Below are 14944 nucleotides of genomic sequence, written 5' to 3'. Positions count from 1 at the left end.
CCAGTATGTTTTTTTTATGTGGCGTCTTCTTGGGTCTTCTTCCATTGAGTCCACTGTCACTCAAATGGTGTGATCAGAGACCGATGGACGTGGACCTTAGAGTTCAGCTTGTATTTCTCTGGAAGTTGTTTTTGCCTACCATTCTCACTATCCTTCTGGGGTCAATTTTCCTCTTGCAACCATGTCCAGGGAGGTTGGCTACAGTCCAATGGACCTTCAACTTTTTAGCAATATTTTCAACTGTTGTCACAGGAACATCAGGCTGCTTGGAGATGGTCTTCTAACCTTTGCCTTTAACATTTTTGTCTATCATTTTCTTTCAGATCTCCTCAGGCAACTCTCTCCTTTGCTTCCTCTGCTCCATGTTCAGTGTGGGACACACAATGACACCAAACAGCAGAGTGAAGACTTTTCACCATTTAAATTGTCTGAATGGCTGATTGCACAATTGGGAGGAGTGTATGATACTAAAGATGGAAAACAACTAATCTGAAAAAAAACTAGGGGTACCAACAAATGTGTCCAGGCCATTTTAGAATATGTTTGTAGAATAAGCAATGCTTGATCTCTTGTCACACTTACTTTGCTTTACTCAATGACATCTCAAAAGCATGCAGGTGTACAGGGGATGACTGCTTTTCACTTAGTCACTTTTCAGGAGGCAGAGAGCACTTTTTAATGAGCTTTTGGGTACCAGCAAATTTGTCCACATCTATATTATTAGTAGTAGTCATTGTATTTTATATTCTCAGTAGTTTTAGTAGCAGTAGTAGTAGATGTTGTATTTCATTTTATTATTTATTTATATTTTTTTGCTCAAATTAAAGCTCTTATAAGAAATACTAATGTAGAAGATTCGGGGAGGGGTGAGTTGGGTAGTTTGGGAGGCCCAAGAGGAAGGTTTCACTTAGGGCATCAGTGGTCACGGCTGGTATATCCGGTCAGCACAGGTCCCTAAATGCATGATGTGATTGAAACAGACTAATGCTAATGCTAAGACTGCTAATGTTCCCTCAGTAATCGCCTTGCCTATGATTTTCCCAACAACAACTCTGTTGTTATCAGTGATGGCTGTGAACCACTACATACCACTTGTGTATCTTATAGTGCTAAGCTTTTTTTTGCTATGGAATGACAGCCCAATAGATGATTTACGCAGCATTGTCAGCATGGAAAAATAAATCCACAGCCCATCCCAACAGACAGTTTCATCTAACAGTTATTGACTGGACTCCATACTGTATGTATTCGGAACACTTTATAGAAGACATAAGATAAGTCAGTAGCTACCGAGCATTTGCATCAATGGGTGCCAGAATCACATCTCCAACAGGTTTTCACCTGTATTGTTTTAGGATTAATGGTGTGATTCCCAGCTAATGGACAAAGAAGACATAGTACCAAAAACTTTGTATACAAAGAAATGTTTAGTTCTTAGTATTTATACAAAAGACCAGAGATTTAGTTTTATACAATCACAAACCATAAAATAAAGAAATTAATAATAAAAATTAAATACACTATGAACAAACTTTCACTTGACACTTCCAATAATACAGGCTCTCTTTCTGCTCTGTCAAGCGATTCTGCTTTTAGAACCGGTATATCCTGCAATCCTAATATCACGATAAGTCAATGATTCCCTTTTCCTGTTTATTACTTCCGTTCTTTTCCTGTTTTACCATTGTATCTGTTTGTTAGATATAGGTGATAAAACATTACTGTATAATTTAAATAAACATTAATAGTAAATCCATTAGTACCAGGTGCAAATGACTAGAAGATCACTAGAGAGGATCTCATGTGAACCTGTGCTGTTATTTAAAATTCAGGCATTTAGTTTGGTTTGCTCTTTGTTGTTGTGTGTCAAGTGTGTGTCATCACCTTTCTGAGAGTCCTCAGTGGCCCTCTCAAAGGAGGTTAAAGATGCATAGGAGTCTGGGAAGGGATTTAAAAAGATCTCCAAACAACTGTAAATTAGTCATTGCATTGCCCAGATCATCTGAAATTAGAAAAAGATTTCAAAGAACTGCCAGCTTGTCCATGCCTGGCTATCCCAGCAAGTTTAGCATGAGAGCACAACATAAGATGCTGAGAGCAGTCGCTAGAAGCCCAGATTTTCACCATGGAAAATCCAGGTAGCTCTTGCCACAGTTGATGTCAAAGTGCAAGACTCTACCATTAGATGGAAGCTACACAAATCTAATTTGCATGGGAGGAGTGCCAGTAGGAAACAGAAAGAACACAAGAGTAAGAGTAAAGTTTGTCCATGAACACCTAGGCAAAGATCAGTACTTCTGGAAAAATGTGCTCTGGACAGACAAGTCAAACACAGGCTTATTTGGTCACAAGACCAGAAGACTTTTGTGGTGATAACAAAGACAGCATTTGATCAGAACATCCTGATACTAACTGTAAAGTAAGGTGGTGGAAATGTTCTGTTGGAGGCTGTTTTGCTACATCAGAGCCTGGGCAACTCACCATTATATAATCCACTAGGAATTCTTCATTGTACCAGAGAGTGCTTGAGGATGATATGTGGCCATCTCTTAGAGGATTGAAGCTCGACTGAAAGTAGGCCTTGCAAAATAACAATGACCTTAAACATATCAGTACATCCCCAAAGGAACAGCTGAAAAGAACTAAATTGAGGGATCTGTAATGGCCAAGTCAAAGCGTGAATCTACATCATGTTGAGATGCTTTGGCGGATCTGACACAGACTGTGGACACAAGACACCCCTCAAACATCACACAGCTGAAAGAATTCCGCATTGAGGAGTGGGAAAAACATTCTCCCAGTCGATGTCAGGGACTGCTAGACAGTTGCAACAAGCATGGACTTGAGGGGGCAGCAGCAGGTATTGGAGCCAAGGGTGAACTTGGTTTTTCCATAGACAGAAATGCCATACTTCCTTTGTGCAATGAGTAATTTGAAGCTGGGCTGAGAAGTCGTGTCATCTGATATCTTCAAAGCAATGAGATCCCACCACTTCAGTCATTAAGTGTCATATACTTGCCAATTTAAAGCAGTTTGAAGCAGGCTTTAGGCTGCTTACCTGGATAAGACAGATGGATCTGCTCAGGCTGAAGACCAACAGGTGGAACACTTCTCACTAGAGTAATGTAGAAAGTGAGGAACAGCCATACTTGATCTAAAGTGAACATCTCTGATATTTTTCTTCCTAGAGAGAATTCAAAAACCATACACATTAAGTTAATGACCTTGGGCAGAAATCATTTTCATGCAGGCCTAAAAAGGATCTCATGAGTTCTGCTGAGAAGTGTGCTCTGCTGACCTGGATCAACGTTCCTCATATCGCAACTTTCTTTCGTAGAAAGCTATCATAGACCCATCCCATGGCCCCAAATTTCTTTCATTTAGTTCACCTCCAGTCTGTTTACAATGTTTCCACTTTTGGCAACCTGCACACAAATCTCAGCCAGTAGCTGCATATTATGTCCAGCTCAGAGGAATAGTGAGGAGAACAGAATAATCTAAACCCTGAATGATCATTCTGGAGAGTCATAACATGAGGAGCAGTTAGAGGTTTCGGCCATTTGATCCCTGTATCCATTTTCTTATACATAGCTCCAGAGCTTATTAACATGGCAGTGGACAGAAAGCAAATTTCAGTCTTTGATATGGTGCAGGTCCATCAGACAGTATATGCGAATGCACGACCAAAGAGCAAGAAACTGAGAGAAAATCAAAATGTCAGGACAAATGGTACCCACAAGCAAACCAATGTATTTCCATCAAATAAAAGAACAAATTCAAAACAATGCAAAAGCTGGACAGCACTAGTGGGCTTTCTGAGATGGTGGGTACGAAGGCACTGACAGTATTCAGGGTTGAATCTCTCAATAAAAAAGACTCAATCTTGACTTGGAAAGAGACCCACTTTGAAGAGGTGAGCAACTGAGTCAGTCCAAGGAATGGGAAAGAGTAAAGAAGTCCCATTTGGCAAAAGACCGGTCACTGGCATGAATAATTCAGATGTACGACATGGTAAAAATGTGAATCTCAGCAACAGACACTGCTACTGTCAAGTTTCAGGCCTGTAAGGGCAAAGTCTTCTGGTTATGTGACTCGAGAATAAAAAGAAAGCAAGCTGCACCAAGGAGACTGCTTAGCATTTAATAATTGACAGGAGCTTGGGGATTCGGTTAAAGATTACTTCACGCCTGAATTCTTCCATGTGTCTGTGGTTCTCTGAAATTTACCCTTAACAAGTTTCCAACTGTGTCCCCGTGTTCTTGATGAACTCATTTTAAAATAACAGTCTTGATCCACTGCACTAATTTCCTTCATAATTTTAAATACTTCAATTATGCCACCTCTTAATCTTTTTTTGTTTAAAATGAAAATGCACAGCTCTTTTAATCTTTCTTCGTAGCTCCTCCCCTGCATGCCTGGAATCACCCTAGTCGCTCTTCTGTGGACTTTTTCTAGTGCTGCTATATTATAATGTTGGTATGACTGCAATCACGGTTGCAATGTTATAACCTGCCTGCTGTTGTGTTATATACTCATCAAGCTCCTCCCAGCCTGCTGTCGTACACTCATCTGGCTCCTCCCAGCCTGCTGCCACACACTCATCTGGCTCCGCCCAGCCTTCTTTCACACACTTGTCTATCTCCGACCAGCCTGCTGCCACACACTCATCTGGCTCCTCCTAGCCTTCTGTCACACACTTCTCTACCTCCGCCCAGCCTGCTGCCACACACTCATCTGGCTCCTCCCAGCCTGCTATTACACACTTGTCTGGGTCTGCCCAGCCTGCTGTCACACACTTGTCTACTTCTGACCAGCCTGCTGCCACACACTCATCTGGCTCCTCTCAGCCTGCTATCACACACTTGTCTAACTCCGCCCAGCCTGCTGCCACACACTCATCTGGCTCCTCCCAACCTGCTGCCATACACTCATTTGGCTCCGCCTGCTATCACACACTTGTCTACCTCCGCCCAGCCTGCTGCCGCACACTCATTTGGCTCCGCCCACGACATGAAGCAGTCACACACTGCTACCTTACAATCCTTCCCGTTGAAAGCTTTCTCCACATTGCTGCATTGCTTTCTTGTAAGCTTAATAATGGAATGAGTAATTTATAAAATATTTTTATATTTATGAACCCTACGCACCCAAATTTATGTCAGATTTTTAGGGGTCCAGAAGGTTTAATGGAGGGGTCCCAGATTACACACCTTCCTTTTAATAAGGAAATGAAGTAACCACCCCTCACAACCTGCCTTTCACTCATCAACAAACTTACAGATTCCTGAGAAAAAACCACAAAATTGCAACTCTCGCAGATTTCAAAGATGTCTCCATCTTGTTTCAAATCCCCACAACTACAGTAAACCTACTTAATGAGAGCTTACCAGTTGGAATATTGCGTTCCTATCTTTTCTTCCATTTCTGTTCCTCTTTCAGATTCATGCTAACAAAGCCTTTTCAATTTAACATCATTCAAGCACAGTATTGAACTCTTGCCCTCCTGGATCATTTCCCACACTCAGATGTCTCGTGAAAATTTTTTTTTTCTTCTGTACCTTTAAAAGAGCAGCAGGTATCAAAGATGACAAATGGAGTTGGTGGGCTAAACACAAGTTCTTTGTGGCTTAGTGTTTTTAAAATGTCCTTCAAGTTGAAGCACAGGGCCCTGTTAGTACTCTGATGCATCAGCTGCTCTTTATGGTAAACTCTGTTAGTTTCACATCACTTTTCTTTTGAGATGTAGATAAAGACTGTTAAAAAATTTACAGTAATGTGGAAAGTCGTCTGACCAACATGTTCAGTTTACAGAAGTGCAGTGAGCTTTTTAAAAAATTTGGTTTGTACTCTAAGTTTATTATGTTGTGGGAATCTGCAAAAAATGTAGAAAAAAATTAACTTTTCTAGAAAGTATATAAATAAATACAGTGCAGTATCTAAAAATCAAAATGAAATGCATGATGAAATATTTTTAAATGCATTGGACAGATTGATTGACATTATGCATTTTTTATGTTTTTTTTTTTATTTTATTATTTATTCCTTCATTTTGAAAATAGCATGGACACTGCGATTTATTGTTTCTAGGATTGTTTCTGGTTGCTAGTTACAGGGTTATATTCTTAAAATAATAAGCAAAGTAAATCAGGTGTAACAAAAATACCATTACAGACTACGTAGGTGTCTTTCCGTCTTATGTTCCGTCCGTCTTGGTCTTTGCTACCACATGGCCCTTAAACGGAGTACTGCAACATGAAGTATGTTTGTCTCTATATGGCTGCTTAGATGGACTTCTGTTCATCAGGAAGAGATGGCAAGAGAGAGAAAGAAAGGGGGAGTGACCAACTTATACCATGCCTATCATGAATCCTAGTCCAAATATGCATGGGCCACACTCCCTTGGTTCATCCAATCCTGTTTTAGCATGACCGGACCAATGGGGTTCAGAGTGGGTAATCGTAAACAGCCATGTTTCAGTCCACCAGACCCTGCTTCATACCAGCTGGGCACTTCAAGGCCTTCCTGCAGCGGATGGCTTATAGACTCATGTAATGTCCAAACTGAGTCATTCTTGCCAAACCGGTTTGATGCATGCCTCCAGCCACGCTAAAGCTTTGGGGAAAGGAAATTTATATTGGTTTATCTTAAGAAAGCTACTTCTTTCACAACAGGAAAAACATTAAAGCAAGTGCAGTTTGTCCAGTCCTTAAACAAGTTCATTTAATTTGTATGTTTGAATTTCTGAGCATTTTTAATCCCCATTACATCATGGGGCAACTGCCAGTATAAGACATGACAGGACAGACAAGTCAGCATCCAGGTTTGTCTTCAGTCTCCTACAGGTGCAAATTTGATGAATGGCAGCATTTTACTGCTGCTGTGAATGTGGTGAGCTCTATCATTTGCACTATCCCTGAAATAAAAAAGAAAAACTGGAACGACCTCAGGGTAAAAGTGGTGAAGAAGCAGATCACTCCTCATAGTCAGGGTGTCAGTGCAACAGGAGTGGGTAAGAGGTACATCTATGCTTTCGGATTTCAATCTGCGAATGGTATCTGTCATTACAGATGCCTTACTAAGCAGCATTATGCCAGAGCAGTCTGGAGATACAGGTGTGGCAGATGAGACAGCTGTAGAGGAATCACACTAGTGAAATTTATACAGTTACCAAAAGATCAGTAGAGTGTGGATCATCTGGCTGCAGATTGGCTGATACCGCAGTCTCCCACCTGATGCATCCAGACACCTCCTCTGTGGTGCTCTCTTCACACCTGAGTGTTTGTAGCATTGCAGCACCTCTGCTCTGCACTTTATCACCTGGCACATGCAGTGACATGATTGCTGTTACAATGAACACAGACCATATGAAGCAGTGAGGTTCAGACAGCTACCTACAAGCCAGCAGTCCTGGCCAGCACCATCATCTACAGCACATCATCTGCCAAAGCCATTAAAATGAATAATTAATGTGTTGACCCAGGCCACCGAGCCACAGTGTTTGTCATTTTCATCTTTTTATCACATATAACTTGCCCATTAATAAATTGTCACCACTTACAGTTATCAAAATCAGTTTCATTTTTGCTAGAATCCCTTACTGCAATATGGGTGCATTAAAGTGCCACGATTGCATCAGGAAAATTGCTGCAACTTGACTTTTTATGTTGGCAAGGACACCCACCCCATACAGAAACTAAAAGTTGCGCCTTGTTTATTGGCTTACATCACGGCGAGCTGAAGTTTGGCCAAGATATTCCAGAACCATCAGTTATTTCCCTCTGGTAGATGCATGTTGCCAGAAAGCCAACTGTTGTTAATGCTGGATATGAACAGGTACAGCCTGATTTCCAGAAGTCTGCCTTTCTAATGTCGGGGCCAGCTAAGCATTTAGTGTGAGTTCCAATAGAATGGCTCTTGGGAGCCAAAATTGGTTCATAAGCCATTCATTATTGGTTGGCTGGGAATGGATCCTGCTGGTCCCAAAGTGCTCATTTTATATTTATATTTATATATTATTGCATAGTGGTCAAATAGCACCAAACAAGCTGTGTGGTATCAGATCATTAGGTTGCACATCATGAGATTTAGAGCATTGTGGATCTAGGAAGGGAATCATGTCTATGTTTTTACATAATGCTGTTACTAACAGCAAGGGATTGCATTTGTTTCTAATCCTGAGAAGTGACAACAGGTAGGCAATATAAACCGAGGAACACCAATAAAGTAAGCCTCCCTAATTTTCAGTGATCATAAGAAATGTAAGAATTTAATTCATGAAGTAGAAGCACATAATAAACAGGAATAGTTTAGTCAAATATCTGAAATATTAAAATATGTGCGTCAATTTAAATTTTTAAAGTTTACATTTTCTTGATCTTAATAGATATTTGTTATTTTTCACTCAGGTCCATAGAAGATTAGACCCCTAGTAAAGGATCAAAAATCAAAACTAACATCCTGTTCGTTCCTTAAGGCTCTGGATGTTATAGGACTGTCTTGGTTGACACGTCTCTGCAACATCGCATGGACATCGGGGACAATGCCTCTGGATTGGCAGACCGGGGTGGTGATCCCTCTCTTTAAAAAGGGGGACCGGAGGGTGTGTTCCAACTATAGAGGGATCACACTCCTCAGCCTCCCTGGAAAAGTCTATAAGTTCTGGAGAGGAGGGTCCGTCGGATAGTCGAACCTCGGATTCAGGAGGAACAGTGTGGTTTTTGTCCGGGTCGCGAAACAGTGGACCAGCTCTACACCCTTAGCAGGATCCTGGAGGGTGCATGGGAGGTTGCCCAACCAGTCTACATGTGCTTTGTGGACTTGGAAAAGGCGTTTGACCGTGTCCCTCGGGGAATCCTGTGGGCGGTGCTCTGGGAGTATGGGGTACCGGACCTCCTGATAAGAGCTGTTCGGTCCCTGTACAACCGGTGTCAGAGCTTGGTCCGCATTGCCGGCAGTAAGTCAAGCCCGTTTCCAGTGAGAGTTGGACTCCGCCAGGGCTGCCCTTTGTCACCGATTCTGTTCATAACTTTTATGGACAGAATTTCTAGGCGCAGCCAGGGTGTTGAAGGGGTCCAGTTTGGTGGACTCAAAATTGGGTCACTGCTTTTTGCAGATGATGTTGTCCTGTTTGCTTCATCAGGCCGTGATCTTCAGCTCTCTCTGGAGCGGTTCGCAGCTGAGTGTGAAGCGGCTGGGATGAGAATCAGCACCTCCAAATCCGAGACCATGGTCCTCAGCCGGAAAAGGGTGGAGTGCCCTCTCAGGGTTGGGGGGGAGATCCTGCCCCAAGTGGAGGAGTTTAAGTATCTCGGGGTCTTGTTCACGAGTGAGGGAAGAATGGATTGTGAGATTGACAGGCGGATTGGTGCGGCATCCGCAGTGATGCGGGCTCTGCATCGGTCTGTTGTGGTGAAAAAAGAGCTGAGCCGTAAAGCAAAGCTCTCAATTTACCAGTCGATCTACGTTCCTACCCTCACCTATGGTCATGAGCTATGGGTAGTGACCGAAAGAACGAGATCGCAAATACAAGCTGCTGAAATGAGTTTCCTTCACAGGGTGTCTGGGCTTTCCCTTAAGGATAGGGTGAGGAGCTCAGTCATCCGGAAGGGGCTCAGAGTAGAGCCGCTGCTCCTCCACATTGAGAGGAGTCAGATGAGGTGGCTCGGGCACCTGATCAGGATGCCTCCTGGACACCTCCCTGGTGAGGTGTTCCGGGCACATCCAACCGGGAGGAGGCCACGGGGAAGACCCAGGACACGCTGGAGGGACTATGTCTCCCGGCTGGCCTGGGAGCATGCTGGGATTCTCCGGAAGAGCTGGAAGAAGTGGCGGGGAGGGAAGTCTGGGCTTCTCTGCTTAAGCTGCTACCCCCGCGACCCAACCTCGGATAAGAGGAAGAGGATGGATGGATGGATGGATGGGTAACTTAGAGTCCTTGCATCCTATTAGGGGTTGAACCCCTGGGGTCAGTTGATGTTACATGCACATCTCCAGGTCTTTTTAATCATTTTTGCTGAAGATGCTTATTGTTTTATTCATAATCATAAGAGTGTAATTTACTGCACAAAGTATGATCCTAAAAAAGGATGTAAAGAGCCCAAAATTCAAAAAACTTGATGTCTTGCATAACATGATCAAGATGTCATGAAATGTATATCTTTTGTGGGGGGTTTCTTGTACCATTGTGTCAGGATGTGCCGGGAAAAAACAAAGCTGAACAGATTTCAGAGTGTTCATATGTAATTCTTATAAATACATTAGAGTCTGTACATCATATTCATCACTTTTGAGGTTTGATATGTTTGACATGTTGACGCACATTCAAATAAGGACTCGGGGGAGAATTAATTAGTCCACCTTTGAGTACTCACTTAGCTGGTTTGGCAGTATTTCCCTACTTGATCAAGGGTTCGCCATTTCCCATTTTCTTTGTTATGGGTCAGACTTACTGTAAATGTACACAAGCTTTCACTTCGACTTTTGCGAGGACAGTGGCATTCTTTTCATGTGTACCCAAGTTTATAAACCTAACCCCAGGTCCTTACTAACAAAGTCAACTTAACTACACCATCATAAGTACCAAAAGTGACTCTTAAAAGAGCAGTCAAGTGCTACAATCAAACCTATACTGCAAATATGGGAACAGAGGAGAAAGCCTGGCCGCGAGTGTAAAATCGTCATATTTTTAAAAAATTTCATTTTGTCCAAATGAACCAGGATGAACTGAATATACAGGGCAATTAACATTGAAAGCATTCTGTCTTGGAAATTTCTTCCTGTATTGTACTATCTAAGTGGAATACTTGTCATATCTCAGCCAGAGTTTTTCCTTATCTTCCTCTGGGGTTCAGATTCATGTTTTATATTGTCTTTGTTCATTTTTTATTCTTTTGTGTGTATCAGATTTATTTATGTTTAATCGCTATTGAATATGTTTATGTTCTAGTGTCTCAGTGATGTTCCACGTGTGTTGTGGGTGGTCCCCCATGGGGCAGGGCCACCTGTCAGTCACTCCAAGCAGCTGTCCTCTGCCTATAAATCCAGACAGTCTCCCACAGTTCCTGAAGGTTCAATGTGAATGTGCTAGGAAGTTGGTGAGTTTACACATGTTTATTGTTATTTTGTTATTTATTCGATTCCCAGATTTTCAACCTTGTGCTCTCTTTTTGACTTTGTACCTGGATTCTGTATTGAGGCTGTGTTTGCTTTGCCTTATTGTTTCAGGCAACTTTTTTAAGCCTTTTGTGCTCTTTGGAGTTTTACAGTATTACAGAGCATGTTTGTGAAAAATAAATCTTATTTTATAAAGATTCTGTGTTTGTCGGGAGATCAAGTAGGCATTTTTTGGAAGTGGTTCTTGGACTCCCAGTTCATGACAATATCAAAAAGTGATATGCCATATACAGTAAGCATTGCTCATTATCAGCGCTTGTAAGTTCAAAGTGCGAAAGTAGATCAACCCATTAATGGACTTTATAAGTCTCAGAAATCCCGCGGTTATACAGAGCCCAAAATGAAAATATATCAGTGACTAAACAGTATCATAAATAAATAAACCTAATTCCAGAGAATCAAAACACGTGTGTTCAATAAGCAGTCACACGGCTCATTTGCAGTATATATTTTCACCATAAGCTTGTGTTTCAGGCAGTAGAGGGACTGCTGACAAGCTCTGGGGCCTCATGTATAAACGGTGTGTACGCACAGAAATGTTGCGTAAGAACTTTTCCACGTTCAAATCGCGATGTATAAAACCTACACTTGGTGTAAAGCCACGCACTTTTCCACGGTACCTCATGCCTTGTCGTACGCATGTTCTCCGCTCGGTTTTGCAAACTGGCGGCACCCAGCGTCAAAGCAATTGTACTGTTCTTGTGTGATTACTCATTATTTTCATGACACGGCTTTATAAATACACAGAAACTAACCGCATATTGTTTATTAGTGTAATGCATCTGATTGTAATTAACTCGTAACAATATAATGGTCCAGGGAACAGCCATAGTATTCCAAATACCATAACTGCTTTAGCGTTGTTACTCTCACTACTTCTTCTTCTTCTTCTTCTTCTTCTTCTTCTTTCAGCTCCTCCCGTTAGGAGTTGCAGCGGATCATCTTTTTTCATATTACTCTCACTGCACGATTCGGAGTATTTATATCACTGTATCTGAGTGTGAATCACAGCAGCAGCTGATCGGAAAGAGAATTATCGGTATACAGCTTTAAGGACACGATGTCTCAGCCACTGCAAAACGTTTTAAAGCCTTTCCTGTACAGACCTCGCGGTTCAGAAACAGTTTAATCCCAAGAACTTTGAATGCACTCAATCAATTGCTCCTTGTAGAACGGTTTGTACTTATAAGTACAATCACCCCACTGTAAACTTGCACTACAGTTATAATATCTCACAACCTGGGCCACTTTATAAAGCGCGTATTTACATATGATGACGATATCATTTTTAAGGTGAAATGCAGCAAAATATGTTTGTTAAATTATACACATAAAACTTTAACTTAATTTAAATAATCTATATTCCTCACTGGGAGTGTCGTGAAGTTTAGAATAATTAAACATGTACTACGAAGATATTTCAATGTTCTTTAAACGTTTTGAAGAATCGGCGCTAAGCTTACAGATGGCTTAACGTCTATTACAGAGCTGATTGTATGGCGATCGGTTACTTGGGGAAAGAAAAGCAAGGACTCTTGGGGCAGCCACACCAATATATATTGAATATAAAACAGAAAGAGAATAACAACACAGCTAAAAGCATGGCGACAAATTTCGACAAAAGATAAATGCTTGTCATGAGCACGAGGCTGCTGTGCAGTGTCCGCAACGGACGTGGCCATCCACCGTGATAAGCTACCTTACTGACATTGGCCGACAAAGGAGCCACCGATTCTTTCTCTGCCCAGTGCCACCACAAGCCTAGAGCCGCCCCTGAGTACTGGTGCAATAAATTATTTCATCGAAGTGAAACACATGAAAATGACATCACGTATACATCTCAGTATTTTAGTTATTCAGAGAGCTGTAATATCACGAATGTAATGGACTCTGTGTCCAGTTGGAGGAAGAGAGCCAGTTTAAGAAGCAAGTAGTAATTCACATGCATAGAGCACATACGAGTAGAAGATCAAATACAAAACAAAGCATTTAACGTGCTACTTTAATTACGATGTGATTTGAGAAACTGGTTAATTAAACGATTTTAAGATGAAGTTTATAATGTTCTACTAAATGACAAAATAAACTACATGATTAAAGTGGAAATGTCGAGATTGAAGTTGACATTTCGTGCTTTTTCCCCACCGTGTGCCTTTTTTCTCTGTACCCTAATAAACTTTCATATGACACTCAGACAGTGGGCTTACAACTCTTCTTTTCACGGCAACTTTGATATGTGACTTCTTTTTTATTTCCGGCACTGTGCGATTTTGTGAATGTGAGCTTTCAAGTTTCTCCAACAGGCTATGTCACTCGATCAGCTTCATTTTGTTGATTATACCACAGTTTATTTGAACAAATAGTATGTTTTTCCTTTGCCTCCACTTGGTATTTGCTGAAATTCTTATATTTTCCCCGTGCTTTTCCCATTGTCTTTTCACAGAAGGGTTAAGGGCGATTTATATTGATTTGCATATTCAAATAGGCGTAATTCTGGGAGGATTTGGGGCGTTACATAATGCGCATGCACGAGCGTTAGTTTTCACGCTGATCGGGATTTATGTAGCGGAAGAACGTGGAAGTTAGATGCGCACAGATTCCTGCATCTGGATTTTTCTGTGCGTAAACACATTTCGGCTTTTGTGCTTACGCCATGTTATAGTGCGAGTTCTACGCACGGCGTTATACATAAGGCCCCTGTTGTTTGAATGTAGCACCTATGTGTCTGCCATTGCATCTCTTAGAGTGCCTGGTGAGAATAGACCTCCTCAGTCACAGGACTGTGCATCCAATGAAGCCCTTGGTCTAATAATCTCGCTCCATCTTATATATCGGAATGCCTGACACGTTATATTCCAAATCGTAACCTTAGATCTTCAAATGAGTGTCTCCTTATAATTCCAAAAGCTAAACTTAAAAGAAGTGGTGAGGCGGCCTTCTGCTGCTATGCACCTAAAATCTGGAATAGCCTGCCGATAGGAATTCGCCAGGCAAATACAGTGGAGCAATTTAAAACACTGCTGAAAACACATTACTTTAACATGGCCTTTTTATAACTTCACTTTAACATAATCCTGATACTCTATATGTTCAATTCTTCATAATAACTATTCATGGTGGCTCTAAAATCCGTACTGACCCCTACTCTCTCTTCTGTTTCTTTTTCCGGTTTCTTTGTGGTGGCGGCCTGCGCCACCACCACCTACTCAAAGCATCATGATGCTCCAACAATGATGGACTGAAAGCCAGAAGTCTACGTGACCATCATCATCAGGTCCTTCCATGAAAATATGATGATTTATGTTAGGTAGAATGCCCAGAGGGGACTGGGCGGTCTCTTGGTCTGGAACCCCTACAGATTTTATTTTTTCTCCAGCTTTTGGAGTTTTTTGTTTTCTGTCCACCCTGGCCATCGGACCTTACTCTTATTCTATGTTAATTAATGTTGACTTATGTTTATTTTTTATTGTGTCTTCTATTTTTCTATTCAATTTGTAAAGCACTTTGAGCTACATTTTTTTTGTATGAATATGTGCTATATAAATAAATGTTGATTGATTGATTGATTGATTGATTGGTCTCTCTGTTACTTGACTCAAGACCAATATTTTTTTCCCTCGATTTGCTTAAGTTCACCTCCAATTCTCCTACGTGTTTCAGAACTGGTCACGTCTGTTTATTAAAATGCAATGTCTAAAAAAGCCCAAAAAAAGTAACGAACCAGGACTCATTACAAACCCAAATTTTTCTGTATCCTGACGGCCCCATGTGG

At 41.4% G+C, this 14944-nt stretch overlaps 1 protein-coding gene across 6 annotated transcripts in view; it reads right to left on the bottom strand.

Annotated features, from left to right (window-relative positions):
- acp7 (acid phosphatase 7, tartrate resistant (putative)) overlaps positions 1 to 14944 on the bottom strand; it is a 147702-nt gene that overhangs the window by 117073 nt on the left and 15685 nt on the right. For 5 of the 6 annotated variants that reach the window (XM_039742064.1, XM_039742065.1, XM_039742062.1 and 2 more), the window contains exon 2: positions 3059 to 3184. In XM_039742064.1, the coding sequence (XP_039597998.1) occupies positions 3059 to 3167 (109 nt within the window). In that variant the 5' untranslated portion in view covers positions 3168 to 3184. Of the gene's footprint in view, positions 1 to 3058; positions 3185 to 5387; positions 5559 to 14944 lie in introns of those variants that run through there. The other variant, XM_039742066.1, reaches the window with a different exon arrangement.

Source organism: Polypterus senegalus, chromosome 18 (assembly GCF_016835505.1).
Source record: "Polypterus senegalus isolate Bchr_013 chromosome 18, ASM1683550v1, whole genome shotgun sequence".
NCBI lineage: Eukaryota > Metazoa > Chordata > Cladistia > Polypteriformes > Polypteridae > Polypterus > Polypterus senegalus.
The sequence above is the reverse complement of the archived record's forward strand: the minus strand, read 5'-3'. Positions and strand labels throughout refer to the sequence as shown.